This window comes from Antechinus flavipes, chromosome 1, assembly GCF_016432865.1.
Source record: "Antechinus flavipes isolate AdamAnt ecotype Samford, QLD, Australia chromosome 1, AdamAnt_v2, whole genome shotgun sequence".
NCBI classification, from domain to species: Eukaryota; Metazoa; Chordata; class Mammalia; order Dasyuromorphia; family Dasyuridae; genus Antechinus; species Antechinus flavipes.
The window spans coordinates 582,902,228-582,916,659 of NC_067398.1; the positions used below are offsets into that span (position 1 = coordinate 582,902,228).

Genomic DNA, 14,432 nt, shown 5'->3' on the forward strand with positions numbered 1-14,432 from the left:
AGAAAAGATATTTAAACTCCTGGGATCTGATAAGATCCTCAAATAAGAGAGTATAGAGGGAAAAAAAGAATACCTAGAACCACCTTGGAGGGTACACCTGGATTTGTAGATAAAGACCCAGAAAAGGAGACTGAGAAGGAATGGACAGACAGAAAGGGAGAGAACCAGAAGACAGGAATGCCATAAAAACCTCCAAAGAAAAGAGGATGATCAGCAGTGTCAAAGACTGTTGAAAAGTCAGAAAGGATCTTCAGTGTTTTAATTACTTAATCCAACAGAGAATGCAATTCAGTGTGTGCTAGTTTTTGTTCCATAAAAAGTTGGCCATTCATACAAATCTTTACAAACTTCTTTGGAAGAAAAAAATGTCCACACTTTATACTTTCCTTTGTTTTTTATTTAGCATGGTATTAAGTCAGAGGTAGATAATATGTGATATGAGATAAATAACATATCAAATGTTGAAATCTGCATTTTGATCCCTTAATTGAATACCCAGATTTCATAATTTAAATATCATTAGATGAATATTCTGATTAACAAGGTTGAAGAACACAAAATTTCCCAGAATACTGGGGCATTGGTTAAGTGGGCATTTGGCCAGTATGTATCTCTCTCTCTCTCTCTTTTTTGCTGAGGCATTTGGAGTTAAGTGACTTGCCCAGGGTCACACAGCTAAGCGTCTGAGGCCAGATTTGAACTCAGGTCCTCCCGATTTCAGGGCTGGTACTTTAGTCACTGCACCACCTACCTGCCCCTGACTCCTACTTTTTCTATACCTCTACAGGAGTTCCATTTTGGCCGCCAATCTCTATTTTTGTCCAGAAGAAAACCTTGACTTCTTGTCTTCCAATAATAACAGATGATTCTGTGAACATCACAGTTTACAAGGCAATTTAAATATCATATAACTTGATTCCCCAGATTACATGCACTATGATGGAAGAATGACAGGAATTAATATCTCCATTTTATAGCTCAATGATTTAAAATTTAAAGAGATCTCTGAGGCCATATAATCTAAATCTCTTTTACACTGAGAGTCAGTTTTAAGATGAGGAAATTTCAGTTCAGTGATCTCTCCAAGGTTACCCTGACAGTGAATAGGAGAATTGGTATTCAAACACAGTTCTTCTAAATCCCAAATCTGGGCCCTTTACACTATGCCATAGTTCTCCTAATGTAGGGGTTCTTAACCTGTGGTACATGGAATCCTGGGGCTTCCTGAGGAAGTCTATGCAAATAAGCAGGGACACAAATTATATCTTTATTTTCATTAACTTCTACCTCTTATTTAGCATTTCCTTCAATTATTAATATAAGCAACGATCAGTCCTCAAAGAAGGGTTGATAGTCTTATTCTGTTTTGAGGTACTAAAGGGGACTGTGTCACCAAATATAAGAAGCTTTGTATTAGAGGTACTATGACAATTCTTTATCCTTCAGGATAGGTGTCAGGGTATGTGAGTGAAGCTATTAAACACTGTTCCAAGATATCCCCATCTCCTCCCAGTCTGTAATCTTTACAATACCTTAAACACATTTAATGACTTCTTATTCTGTTTGCTTCTTTGTTTTTCAATTTAACGTTATAATAACTTTAATTCTGTTTTTACCCCTGACTTGGGACATTTGTTGAACTGAGAATTTTCAATAAAAACTGCTAGAATTTGAAGAAGATGAAGGATCATGGTAACTCCAGCCCAAATGCCACTGTCAGCACTCTTTTTATTATCAGACACAAGTGAGTGGCCCCTGTACAGCTATCACTTCAATTTCCATACGAGCTCCCTGTGAGAAAATAAAGAAACACATGCTATTAAAAAGTGAACATAATCTCAGAGCCTCTAAAAAATACATCATACATTGATATTTTCCAAAGCAGAACCTTTTTTTCTGATGGACTTTTTAAAAACATTTTACCTTAAAGTTTTGAGTTTCAAATTTCATCCCTCTGTTCTTCCCTCCTTTTCCCATTCCCTCCTCTCCCCCTATCTAAGAGGATAAGTAATCACATATAGATTATACATGTGCAATTATGTAAAACATTTCTATACTAGTCATTTTGAATAAGACTAAAATGAAAGAAAAAAGTAAGAAAGTGAAAAATAGCACTCTTCAGTCTGTATTCAATCAATATCAGTTCTTTCTCTGGAAGCAGATATGTGCTTCATCATTAGTACTTTAGGATTATCTAGGATCAATGTGTTGTTCAGAATAGCTAAATTTGTCACTGAACCATATTGCTATTACTATGTACAATGTTCTCCTGATTCTGTTTGTTTCACTATGCATCAGTTCATGTAAGGCTTTCTGGGTTTTTGTGAAATTATCCTGCTTGTCCTTCCTTACAGAATAATAATAATTCCATCCTATTCATGTAACACAGCTTGTTTAACCATTCTACAATTGATTTCCAGTTCTAAGCCACTACAAAGAGAGCTGTTATGAACATTTTTGTACAAATAAGTCTTTTTCCCTTTTTTTGGATAGTTTTAGCAGCAGTATTGCAAAATAGCCCTTTTTAAAGTTTGCTTAGAATATTTCATATCCCATTTAAAACACCACAATAATTTCCCCTTTCCCTCCCAATGTCATGTGTAGTAAATAAATGCTTGATAGTAAGTAATCATGAGCTAAAGTCCGTGGAAACTGAATTTTTGTAGAAAATGGAGGAAAATGGATTGTAAAACTCCACCTACAATTAGGTAGAGAAATAGCCAAAGAAAAAAGAATAAAGAAGTCATTATAGTATAAAAAGATTGTTAGAGAAAGAAAAAAAGGGCCAACTATGAAAATAAGACTATTAACTCATAGCATTTCTGAATTTCGAAGGGTTTTGCACACATTATCTAATTTGATCCTTACAACAATCTCTGTTAGGCAAATATAGCAGCCATTATTACCTCTCCTCATTCCCATTTTACAGATGAGGAACCTCCCATTGACAGAATAACAGACTTTGAAAACTAGAAGAGATTTCAAATTTTTTTTTTTTTTTTTGCTCATGGCACAGCATTCTTTGCCAATCGAGGTACATTGAATTTTTAAGCTGGCAACAAAGTCAGGCCCTACGTGTAGACTTTGGAACTCTTGTCCTTTCTTCCTTTCTTCTACCCCTTACCTTTCATCTTTCTTTACTTCCTCAGTGTATTTAAGGCACATAAGGTCAATTTAAAACTTTTTCCTTGCAATTAATGATGAAAAGGGCAGAAAGTGTTTTTATTTAAAGGAAGACAAAGGATCTGGTATATGCTGATGTTATAGATGAACATGTTGATGTCTATTAAGAGGAAAAATAAGGGCAGCTTGGTGGTGCAGTGGATAGAGTACCAGCCCTGAAGTTGGGAGGACCTGAGTTCAAATCTAGTCTCAGACACTTAATACTTTCTAGCTGTGGTCCAGTCACTTAACCCCAATTACCTCAGCAAAAAGAAAAAGAAAAACAAAAGAACCTTTCTTTAAGAAATGCAGTTTTCCTACAAGATTTAGACAATTTTGGAAAGAAGTGAGGACTTAGAAGTTGTCAAACGTGGAAGTATCTCACTTATGTGAGGACAGTTTAGTATTATAAAGAAGCAGAGACAGCCCTTATATTTAATATAACTTAAAAGCTAAAAAAAACTAAAATTAAAACTAGAAAAAAAGTGTTTGAAGAAAACTGTTTCAAGTTTACTAAAAAGATACATTGTGGAGGACTTTAGTGAAACCATGATGGTATGTGTACCTGTCAGTTGGGATATTTATCTTTATAACTTAACAGGGTAAACCTAAGAAAATTAGAGGTTCTATAAATTCTGAAAAAGGACTGTCTATTTGGGGGTGGATTGTGGCTTTTGAAGTAAAAGGGAGTAAGTGAGAGTCAAGAGATTCTCATTTAAGCTGTTGGGAACGATAAAAGGAGTCATTCAACATGGCAATAAGAAAAGAAGAAGAATATTAAGAAGACTTAAAACAGCAGAAGATCTGAAGAGATGCTCCACTGAAACATCCACTAGGAGGTCTCCACTATAGCTTGCTGATCAGTCAAATAACAGATTTCATGTGCATTTCCAGAAACAAAAAATTGCTCTTTAGCACTTCCTAAAGTTTGGGGAAAGCAAGGCATTTCATGAGAGCTTCTTGCTCTCTGCTGCCACCTTTGGATTGAAAAGGAAAAGCAGAGGTTGTTTTTTTTTTTTTTTTTTTGCAGTGTTTAAATATATTTTTTAAAAGATTTTATATCAACTTATGGCAAACTCAGATCTACTCTGAGATCAAATCCAATGAAGGGAAAATTGTGGCTCTGCTGGTATTTTGAACTTCTGTCTGTTTTGCTACCTCTGGGTTCTAGTGTCACAGAGTATCAAAAGTTGGAATACTAGTGTGTGAAAATAAGGCAAAATTCTGGAAAGCTACTTTGGACTAGAATTTAAGGAACTGGATTTAAAAAACTCAAAATATAAAGCAAAACAGACCACACACACACACACACACACACACACACACACACACACACATTCTCCTTCCCCAATCCAGTACTCAAAGTCTTAGTTAAAATAAATCCAAAACCAGTTTTGATAGAAGAAATAAGGATTTATTACTTACAAGAGGCAAAGCAGCAACTTGGTAAGCAGATCTGGCTGGAAAACTACCTTTGAAAACTAGAAGTAAAATAATTCTGCATGAAATGAACTCCTTGAAACAAGATTAAATGGCTCCCATAATGTAAGCATGGTAGGTAACAAAGCAAAGATCAAACAATGTGCATAGTCCCATTTGGAATTTATATTAATATGTTTAATAAAAGATTTCATGTTTTTATTTTTGATTATTTTTCATACATGATTCTTTGTAACTCTAATGATAATTCATCTAGTTTTCCTCTAAATTGCCATTATTCTGATGCTGATTTCAGGTTTTTTGATCAGGTTATATTCTTATAATTTTGCTTCTATTTAAAATTATTTTCATTAAGTTCATAGGTCTGGAGTCAGGGGTATAAAACCTCAAGAAATGAAAAGCAAGCTGGTAAATAGTTCATACCACAGAATTAATCATTTAAATTCATTTAATAAATCATTTAAATTTAATCATATTCTTAATTGATAAAGCTTAGATAAATTTCAAAAAGGAAGATAACAAAAATTTCCAGAGAAAGTTTGAAAATTAAGGAGTTTTTAATGCTGCAATCCATTTCTTAGGAAAGTAGAGGAGAGCAATTAAATGTAAATAAAAAATAACAACTTACATTGCTTGTAGACATCATTAAAAAGATTGAAGTCATTTATGTCAGCCAGTAGAACAGTACTCTTTACCACTAAAGACATATGGGCACAATCTCATTAGACTCTAGAACTTGATGAGATCCCCTAGATCATTATACTTTGGATAAATCTGAGGACTAATGATTTTCTCCCACTAAAAATCCTTTTCTACTTTCAAATTCTAGTTTATAATAAAACACTTGAAATCAAATCACTCACCATTACTGAAGTCACAGCCTCCAGCCTTGAGAATTTCTCCCACATTTATAAGAGCCTATTGGTACAAAGAACAAAGCTGAAGATACTGAAGATTTTTGTTTCCATTTTATGTTTCAAGTTGTTAAGTTTTACAGATTGAAGAGATTGTAGATACAGCTGTTCTTTCAAGAAGAAACATTTAATCCATTTCCCGCATATTTACAAATGTTTCAAGCCAACAAATTATGTTCCTCATAAGGATATTTTTCTCTACCTAAAACATTCATAGTTTCTTCCATCCATTAGTCAAAGCCCTTCATCCATTATGGTTGCTCTCTTTTGGATATTCTTCAGGTTAACAGGGAACTTTTAAAAATTTGGTATCCAGAACTGAGTGGATTTCCATCAATTGGGATTGCCTGAATAAATTATGATACATGAAGGTAATGGAATATTCTTGTTCTGTAAGAAATGATGAGCAGGATGATTTCAGAAAAGTCTAGAAAGACCTACATGAATTGATATTGAGTGAAGTGATCAGAACCAGGAGAATATTGTCCACAGTAACAACAAGATTATGTGATGATCAATTGCAATGGATTTGGCTCTTCTCCACAATGCATTCATTCAAGGCAATTCTAATAGATTTGGGATGGAAAATGCCAGTCATAACCAAAGAGAGAATTGTGGAGACTAAACGTGGATCCAAGCATAATATTTTCCACCTTTTGTTTATTTGTTTGCTTGCTTTTTTATTTCTCATGATTTTTTTTTTCCTTTTGGTCTGAATTTTCTTATACAACATGATAAATATGAAAAATGTTTAAAACAAACATATTTAACCTATTGCTTGCTGTCTTGGGAAAGGAAGAGGTGAAGGATGGAGGGAGAAATTTTTAGAACACAAACTTTATAAAAATATATGTTGAAAACTATCTTTACATGTATTTGGAAAAATAAAATATTATAAAATGTGGTGACCAGACCTGAACACAGTATTTCAAATGTAATTTACTATGGGTAGCAAACAATCACTTTCCATGTCATATGATTTGTTCTAACTTCTTAAGTCCTTTAAAACTTGGCCTCTTCCTAACTTTTTTGGTTTTATATTTTACTCTCATTTCCATACTCTATGACTTGGCTACCATTGGCTTCCTTGCTGCTCTTCATATCTATGACATGCCATTTCCCAAATCCTGGTACTTTTGTTGGCCGTTCCCCATTCCTGGAATTCTACTTCCTACTTTCTCTGGCTTTCTTTAAGTTTAAGCTAAAATCCTTCAAGACACTTTCCCCAATCCTCTTAGATCTTAGTATCTTCCCTCTAGGATTTTTTCCCAATTTAGCTTGTATATATCTTATTAGCACATGGTCGTTTGCATGTTGCCTCTCCAGTTAAACTTTGAGTTCCTTGACAACAGGACCTATTTTTGCCTTTCATTATTTCCCTAACACTTAGCACAGGGTCAGGTACATAGTAGGGGCCTGATAAATGGTCATTGGATTAATTTTGTTTGGATTTCATTCTAGTCATTCAAGAGATGAGCTATGTGTAAAAATTATCCTGGCATGGATTCTGTCAATACAAAGTTATTATTAAATAAAATTAAATTAAAAAAAAAAAGAGATGAGCTATTTCTCTTATCCATTTGACAATTCAATTACATGCCATCCTTTTATTCAGTCCTTGATAAAAATGTTAATGGCACTTCAATCACTTTACTATAGACATCTTTCAAAACTTATTCTGATTCTTAATAATTATTTTTTCGATTCTGTCAATTTTTTCTGAATGCACTAGTTTATTCCTTCTTTTCTTTCTTCCATAAGAACAGAATAAACAACTTTATTTAGAGCATTGTTTTTGCCTCTCAAGATCTCTTTATACTCAAAAATTAACAAGGAATTCCTCCTCCTCCCAAAAAGTTTTTTTGTTTATGTGAATTATATGTGATATTTATCATAATAGAAATTAAACTATTTAGCATTGTCTTTATTTTTATTATTTGTTTATATTTATACTTTATATATTTTTATTATGACTTTCTTTAGCATTATTATGACTTCATATTCTTTTTCTGAACATTTTGAAATCTGCTTCCCTAAAATTAGGGTGAATGTCAGATTCTATACAGCTTTCCTTTTCTATTTACATTTAATTTTAAGATAGAAGTGTTACTTCCCCCAATTTTTCCATCATCTCCACTCCATAACCAGTTTATCCTTGGTAGTGATGATCAACTCAAGAAAAACTGTTTCCTTTACTAATTTATCTATCTTTTGAAACACAAAATTGTTATTAAAGCAATTAAAGAAATTGTTGCTCTGCTGTTGCTAAAGACAACCTTGACTATGACTCAGTAAAATCCTATACAACCTGCTGATCTGGTTTGCAGATGACCCAATGAGAGGCTGAAGCTGTGATCTTTTGCTTAGATAATGGAAGATTTGGAGAAAATAAGAGCTAAACTCAAATATTTGAAAAGCTAGTAAATGAGAAAGAGATTGACTTGTTCTGAGGGCATGAGGGTCAGAGAGTAGCTCAATTATGAGATTCTTTTTTAGGTTGGACTGGAAGACCTTCTAAGTCTAAGATTCTCTGACTCATATGAGAACAGTGTCTTACAGTGTAAAGAATATCATATTTAGAATCAACACTACTTTAATTCACTGAAATTTAGCATTTCCTTCAATTGTTTAGTATATTTATATTAAAATATATTTATAAATATATTTTACACATATTTATATTTATAAATATATTAAATATGTAAATATATTTAATATTAAACACATATTTATACAAATATATTAAACAAATATATGTTTCTTCTCAGCTAATTCAGTTCTGCTTTGCTCACAGAGCACTTTGATGAGGGCACGCCATGCTGGGTGGCCCTGTACTAGTGTCTCCCGTGTCATATATGTGGGCTTTCCACAGTGACTTCCCTAGGAACCCACAGCTGGCATCATACTCCAAGGGCAGCTGGCTCTCTAGCCATTATCCATACAGTCATGCAAATTCATCCCTCCGTTCCCATATAACTGTGTAGTTCCTAGGCACTGGCAGTAAGATGTCTATAACTAAAGGAAAGTAGATTCTTTGGGTATCTTAAGAGAAATTTAAAAGGGAAATTAGCCATAATCTGTTATATTTAATTATATCAGCTAACTACAGTTATGACACTTGGGATCACTCAATATAAATGAGTTTGATGGCACACTTCACAAGCCATACAGTGAAGGCTTTCCAACTGGGCAGAAAGGAATGATTTCTTACCTGCTTAAATTCTTCTGCCGGCCCTCCTGATACAAGCTTTCCACTTGTGGGATCTCTACCAACCTGTCCAGAAACATACAGCGTCCGGTTGATCAGTAAACTTTGACTAAAATTTGGAAAAATGTGGGAGATAATATTTAGTATTGAGAATCTATGCAAAGAGAAATTTTCATTTTATGAGTATGCACATTAATTACATATTTTAAATTATTTTAAAAAACCCCACATAAACAAAAAACAAAATTGAAAAGAGGTAATTAAAATATCATTTGGCCCAGAGAAGAAAGGAGAAAATGCATTTTCCTCCATCTTTTTATATATAATTGGGGGAACTATGGATATAAAATATAGGCATCAAATTTGATAGCAAGACTACCCCAACCAGATTAAAATGTAATTGGAAAATGTTTAACAAAATAAACATAATATAGCACAGATAATGTTGATTTGTGGTTTTCTAAGTCAAGATATGGCTTGCTACAATCTGTTTCTATTTGAGTTTGATACCATTGATATAAAACGCTGCATACATTGACAGACTCTGTTGATATGTCAGTTATGCTAAATTTTTCCCCATTCTTTGTTACAAGAAATGCATTCAGATCTGGATGGGGGAGATAGGAGAGATCTCTTTGGAAATGAAGGTGACATAACAACAACAGAAAGCAATTTTTTTTAAAGGGTGCAAATGAATGCATGAAAGAATGAATGCCATAATAGATGTTTAATAAATGTTAAAATATTTTAAAATATTCTTTTCATGCACAAGATTTGCTACTTAGAGTAGGAAGTATATAGAAAGATCCAGTCTCACAGTATTTCCAACAGTGCTAACTGGCTAATTAATAAAAAAGCAGTCCCTTTACTTCCTTGTCGGTGTTGTGTCCAACTTTAAGCGATTCTATTCTGAGTTATTTTGACAAGGATATTGGAGAAGTTTTTTCAGATGAAAATCTATTATGGAGAAACTATGAGGCATACAGGTCCAAGCAAAAACTATTTATTAGCAAGCCTAGTAGTTGCTAGTAATAAAGGTCAATGGCCCCTCAGTGACCAGAGACATATCTTACAATCAGAGCAGCTTTTTATAAACTTTGGTAGTTATGTAACTTCCAGTGATGCAAACTAAACTAAGACTATGATTGGTCTATAAGGAAATGAAGGGTAGATTATAAAGCACATTGATCAGCAAGAGGGGTCTTCAAAGCCAATAGCAACAGAGAAAACACAGAATTGAGTAATATCTTTTGGAAAGTTTCATGATAAATACAATACCAGAGAGACCCAATGCTAGGTAAAACATCTCTAGACCAAGTTGACTTATTCACCACTCATCTCCCTTTTCTTTCTCAAGAGACAGTGTAAAGGGCTGAAACTCTGAATAGGTGCATTGGAATCAGATAACCAAGCACTTAATGCTAATTATCTATTGGCCAATAACTCTAAAATGGCCCTTCTCACTGTTCTATTCTGGCTTGATCTTTTGGTATACACAGATAATTTTAGGAGGGATTAGGGAGTGGAGTAAAACAAGCCAGAGTCACTTTGGAAGAGAATAAGGAGAAGGGAGGTAGATAAGTGGAGAGCTTATGGCAGTTTCGTCCATCTCCTTTACTATTCCCCCTAAAGACCAAGGACTTTTGCTGATCCTGACTCTGGCTGATCCTGAGGTCAAAGGGGAGCTAACCCGGACTTCACAAGACAGTACCAATTTATAGTCCTTAAGATTTAAGTACTTACAAATTCTACTAAGGCCTACATTGGTTCATAGATGTTAGTTATATTGATTAACTAAATCTCTTAATAATTAGTCATGGATAATCAGTTTCACAGTTTGCTATTTCCTTATCCAGTTCATTTTACAGATGAGGCCATTGAGGCAGAGTTAAGTGACTTGCCTATCTTGCCTAGGGTCACATGGCTGATAAGTTTTGGGGTACACTTTTGAATTCAGGTTTTCCTGACTCCAGGCCCAGCACTCTATATACCATATCACCTAGTTGCATTTCATTACTAGGTATGAAAGTTCAAATGAATTTAGATTCTCCTTGGTTTGAATCTCATCAGCATTGTTCCAAATAACCCCCCCAAAAAAATTAAATCACACTTTTAACAAGTGTACTGGGATTGTTCCTAAAGTATGCTCTTAGTCCCTGATTAGCTAACTGGTTATATGTGGATGAATGCACAAATAAGTGATGCATGCCTCCAGTACCTTTCAGCCATTTTGGAAAGGGGTTGGAGGAAATTGTCCCCAGCAGTGAGATGACGCAAATAGCTGGAACCAAAGGGCTAAGTTCAATGTCCAGTCTGGCAAAAACTTTTGGACAGAAGTGCTGAATGTACAGAAAATGAGTTTATAACAGAAAAATTTAACATGTTTACTCCCAGCTGGCTCTGATTTCTAACTTTGGCAGTGGTCAAGGGCACTCAGATAACATATCCACTGAGATAATTTTTTCCCTAACCAGTCTTATGATTTCATCAGTTTCTTATTACTTTTAACTAGAAATAAGAATTATAATATGATGATAGCTCCATTTATGTAGCTTAATCATTTAAACTAGAGGTAAACACTGACCACAACCATTGGGGTAAAGCCAAACCAAATTAAAATGAAATTGGCAAATATTTAATAAAATAAGTTAAATATAATAGACCATAGATAATGTTAATATATGCTTTTATAAGTCAATATAGGGATCTTTTTGAACAGTTTAGTGGCCCCATTTCTATTTCAGTTTGATACCACCGACTTAAAGCATATTCCTCACAGTAAATGTGAGTACACTGAAGTAGCATCATCACCATTTATTATATGGGTTGTAGAATAGCATAATTTACAAACAATCAAAATTGAAAGTAATCCAAAAAGCAAGGGAGAAACACATGGTGAGTGTAAATAAATTGTAGCATATTATCAACAAAGATTTAGATGCAATAAGTGTCAGAAAAGACATTATTATGACAAGAATAGCCAGAGGCCTCTACTGCTACTCTTGAGATGTCAGGAAAAAGGGAGAAAGATCTCAAAAAAAAATTGGGCAGAGGTAGTTTAGAGAACTGATGAGAGGACTTGTATGGTTTGCACCTGCATCATTGAAGGAAACTTCAAATTAATGAGCTCACAAATTCATCAGAATGTTTGCATTCTTGAGTATAGCTAAAGAGAAGGAAGTGAACAAAGTCAGATGTCCACTAATTGGGGAATGGTTAAACAAATGATGGTACAATGACATATCTAAATCAAAGAAAGCAACATTCCCAATCATTTCAACAACATAAAAACAGCAACAATAGAATAAAGAAATAGAGACTGAATACTTCATAATTATAATGACCAAGCTTGGTTGCAATGAAGATATGGGAAGGTACTTCTTTTCCTTCTATGTATAGGTGAAGGTTATGAATATAGAACACTGAATATACTGGCCCAGCTTGATTGGTGGATTAGTTACTTATTTATTTATTATTTATTAATTAGTTATTTTTGTTTGTTTTAATGAACTGCTTTTTCCCCCCCATGGCTTTCTGAGTGGTGAGGAAGAAAATATATCAGAATGAATTTGATGTAAAAACAAAAGATATCAATTTTTTTCCCCTTAAAATAGGAGATAACAAGAGAAGGAGCAGAGTATAACAATGTTATCTGCAAAATATTTTTTAAAACCTATGGTACAACAAAGTGAGCCCATAAAGGAAAGCAGTATAAATTATGACTCCAATAGTAACAATAGTATAACATTCATAGAAATAATGATTATAATTATTACAATCACCACATATTTAAAGATGAGATATCAAGATTCAAAACAATTAAGTGAATTGCCCAATCCTAGAGCTAGTGTCAGGGCTCAAGTTTTCTGATTCAATACCAATACTCTGTCTCTAAGTACTGCATTATATTCACACTTTTTTCCTTCATATTTCAACTCTGTAGCCAATGTTGGTGTTAAGTTGAACATTCTCACTGTTTGCAAATTTCCTTAATCTTTAGAAACTTGGATCCATCTATAATAAATTATCTTCACTTAATTGCCTTAGATTATTTCGCTTAGAACTTAAAACTACTCTAATGCAGAAGAAAATTATTCTCTGCAAATGGAGAAGATGATATCCAATACAATTTAATCATCATTTATCACACTATCATATGCAATCGCACTGTGTTAGATGATAAAAAGACATAAAGAAAAGAAGTCCCAACCCTCAGAAGTTTCTATTGGCCAGACTTTACTTGAAAATAACTTGTCATTTTTTTGCCTTTAATGACACAGTCCAGACACAAAAATATCAAAGACAAAGAAGGTTTGAAGGTTATAAAAATGGATTTTTAAAAATTAAATAGCGTAAATGTTTTCTTGTTCCTATTCAGATAGAATTTAGCTTTCTTTGTACAACCAACCATTCTACTTGTAATTGGTGCAGGAGCGACTTACCAAAAATCAAAAAGAAAGTGAATTGATTTTATACTTCAGTACAATCCACATTCTCAGGGATTCATCTAAACACCATAATTAAAGGCTTACATCCGACCTTAACACCTTGTAAACTAAAGCACTGATTATTATTTCTAATCTAATTATTATTATTAATTTTCACCATCATTAGTATATTGCTTATTATTAATATGCATTGATTATTCATAAGCAAATATATTATTATTAGCGAATGCATTTTTTTTTTTTTTACCTGTAGGGACCGATGGCTTGTGGTGCTTTTTCTGTGCTGATTATTTTTTTCATTAAGGAAGTCATGACAATTTGTTTTTTTCAATTCCCTTTCTGCAATCCTATGTGTCTACGTCCTGTCCCGATGCAAACACAAGACCAGCCTTTGGATCCCTGTGGATGTGAAAAATGTAGCGGACTCGATTAGCACAAAGACAACGGGAGAATGTCTCGCACAGCATTCTGGGAATTGTAGTCCTAGTTTCCGCAGTTTACACATGCGCACTGCCCAGCGGTGTTCGGCACTGGCGAGGCAGCGATTTCCTAGTGTTTCAGTTACTTTGCTGCTCCTGCTTGCATATTTAATTAGTTAATTAATTTAAATACACTTTGCTTTTTGAATTATGTTGGGAAAGAAAAATCAGAACACAAGGGAAAAACCATGGGGAAGGGAAAAAAAACAGAAAAAAGACTGCTTGAATATTTAGAAGTATTCCATTTCCTGCCTGATATATATCATTACACATCCCTATCGTTGTTCTACGAAGCTGTTTTAACAGATTGTTGTGTGAAGTGACCGCTGTCCTGAGAGGTTAGGAAAAAGCTGTTCGGACAGACTGGGCATGGGCGGCTGTCTTCCCCCGCCCCCTTTCCCTTCTCTTTCTTCCTTTTCCCGGTCCTGCTTTCTAGTCCAAAACTAGCACTAGAAGGAATCAATGATATTTGGGGTCAGGGACTGAACTAATGAACTACAACTCAAATAATAATTAGCCAAGGAGTCAGATGGCCCATCCCCCAAAGTAGCAAAATCTAAAGAGAATAATAACTTTATATAGTGCTTTAAACGTCACAAAGTGCATGTTCATTCCTTAATGAACCACGGACAATATCTGTGGTTATCGGTGCTATGTAGATACTCTGATGATGTAACATTGTAACATGTTCTCATTGTAACAAATGAGGAATTTGAGGCAGGTGGATTCAGGGATTTGTGCCGACTTACATTGCAGGTCTCCCTCACTTTGAGAAGTGTGG

The 14,432-nt window shown here is 34.1% G+C and overlaps 1 protein-coding gene across 2 annotated transcripts; it reads right to left on the reverse strand.

The window, feature by feature from the left end:
- Positions 1 to 375: 375 nt before the first annotated feature.
- LOC127544317 (2-iminobutanoate/2-iminopropanoate deaminase-like) lies at positions 376 to 13,910 on the reverse strand. Of its 2 annotated transcripts, XM_051970901.1 has the most exons (6): positions 13,420 to 13,770; positions 8,728 to 8,833; positions 5,466 to 5,520; positions 5,231 to 5,299; positions 4,588 to 4,643; positions 376 to 1,791 (listed from the first exon to the last, which is right to left on the reverse strand). In XM_051970901.1, exons 1-6 carry the CDS (start codon positions 13,482 to 13,484, stop codon positions 1,735 to 1,737), a joined length of 408 nt encoding a protein of 135 aa, XP_051826861.1. In that variant the 5' UTR covers positions 13,485 to 13,770; the 3' UTR covers positions 376 to 1,734. The 2 variants fall into 2 exon arrangements, with proteins under 2 accessions (XP_051826861.1, XP_051826862.1); XM_051970902.1 differs by lacking the exon at positions 5,231 to 5,299 and having other exon boundaries at positions 13,420 to 13,910.
- Positions 13,911 to 14,432: the final 522 nt, after the last annotated feature.

What these genes read in the sequence shown, in the direction of transcription:
- LOC127544317 (XM_051970901.1), bottom strand. Translation starts at nt 13,484, where the DNA reads ATGACTTCCTTAATGAAAAAAATAATCAGCACAGAAAAAGCACCACAA. An exon ending in CAAGCCATCGGTCCCTACAG is followed by an intron (nt 8,834 to 13,419) that starts GTAAAAAAAAAA and finishes TCCAAATTTTAG; the next exon opens with TCAAAGTTTACTGATCAACC. An exon ending in AGGCTGTGACTTCAGTAATG is followed by an intron (nt 5,300 to 5,465) that starts GTGAGTGATTTG and finishes ATATGTCTTTAG; the next exon opens with TGGTAAAGAGTACTGTTCTA.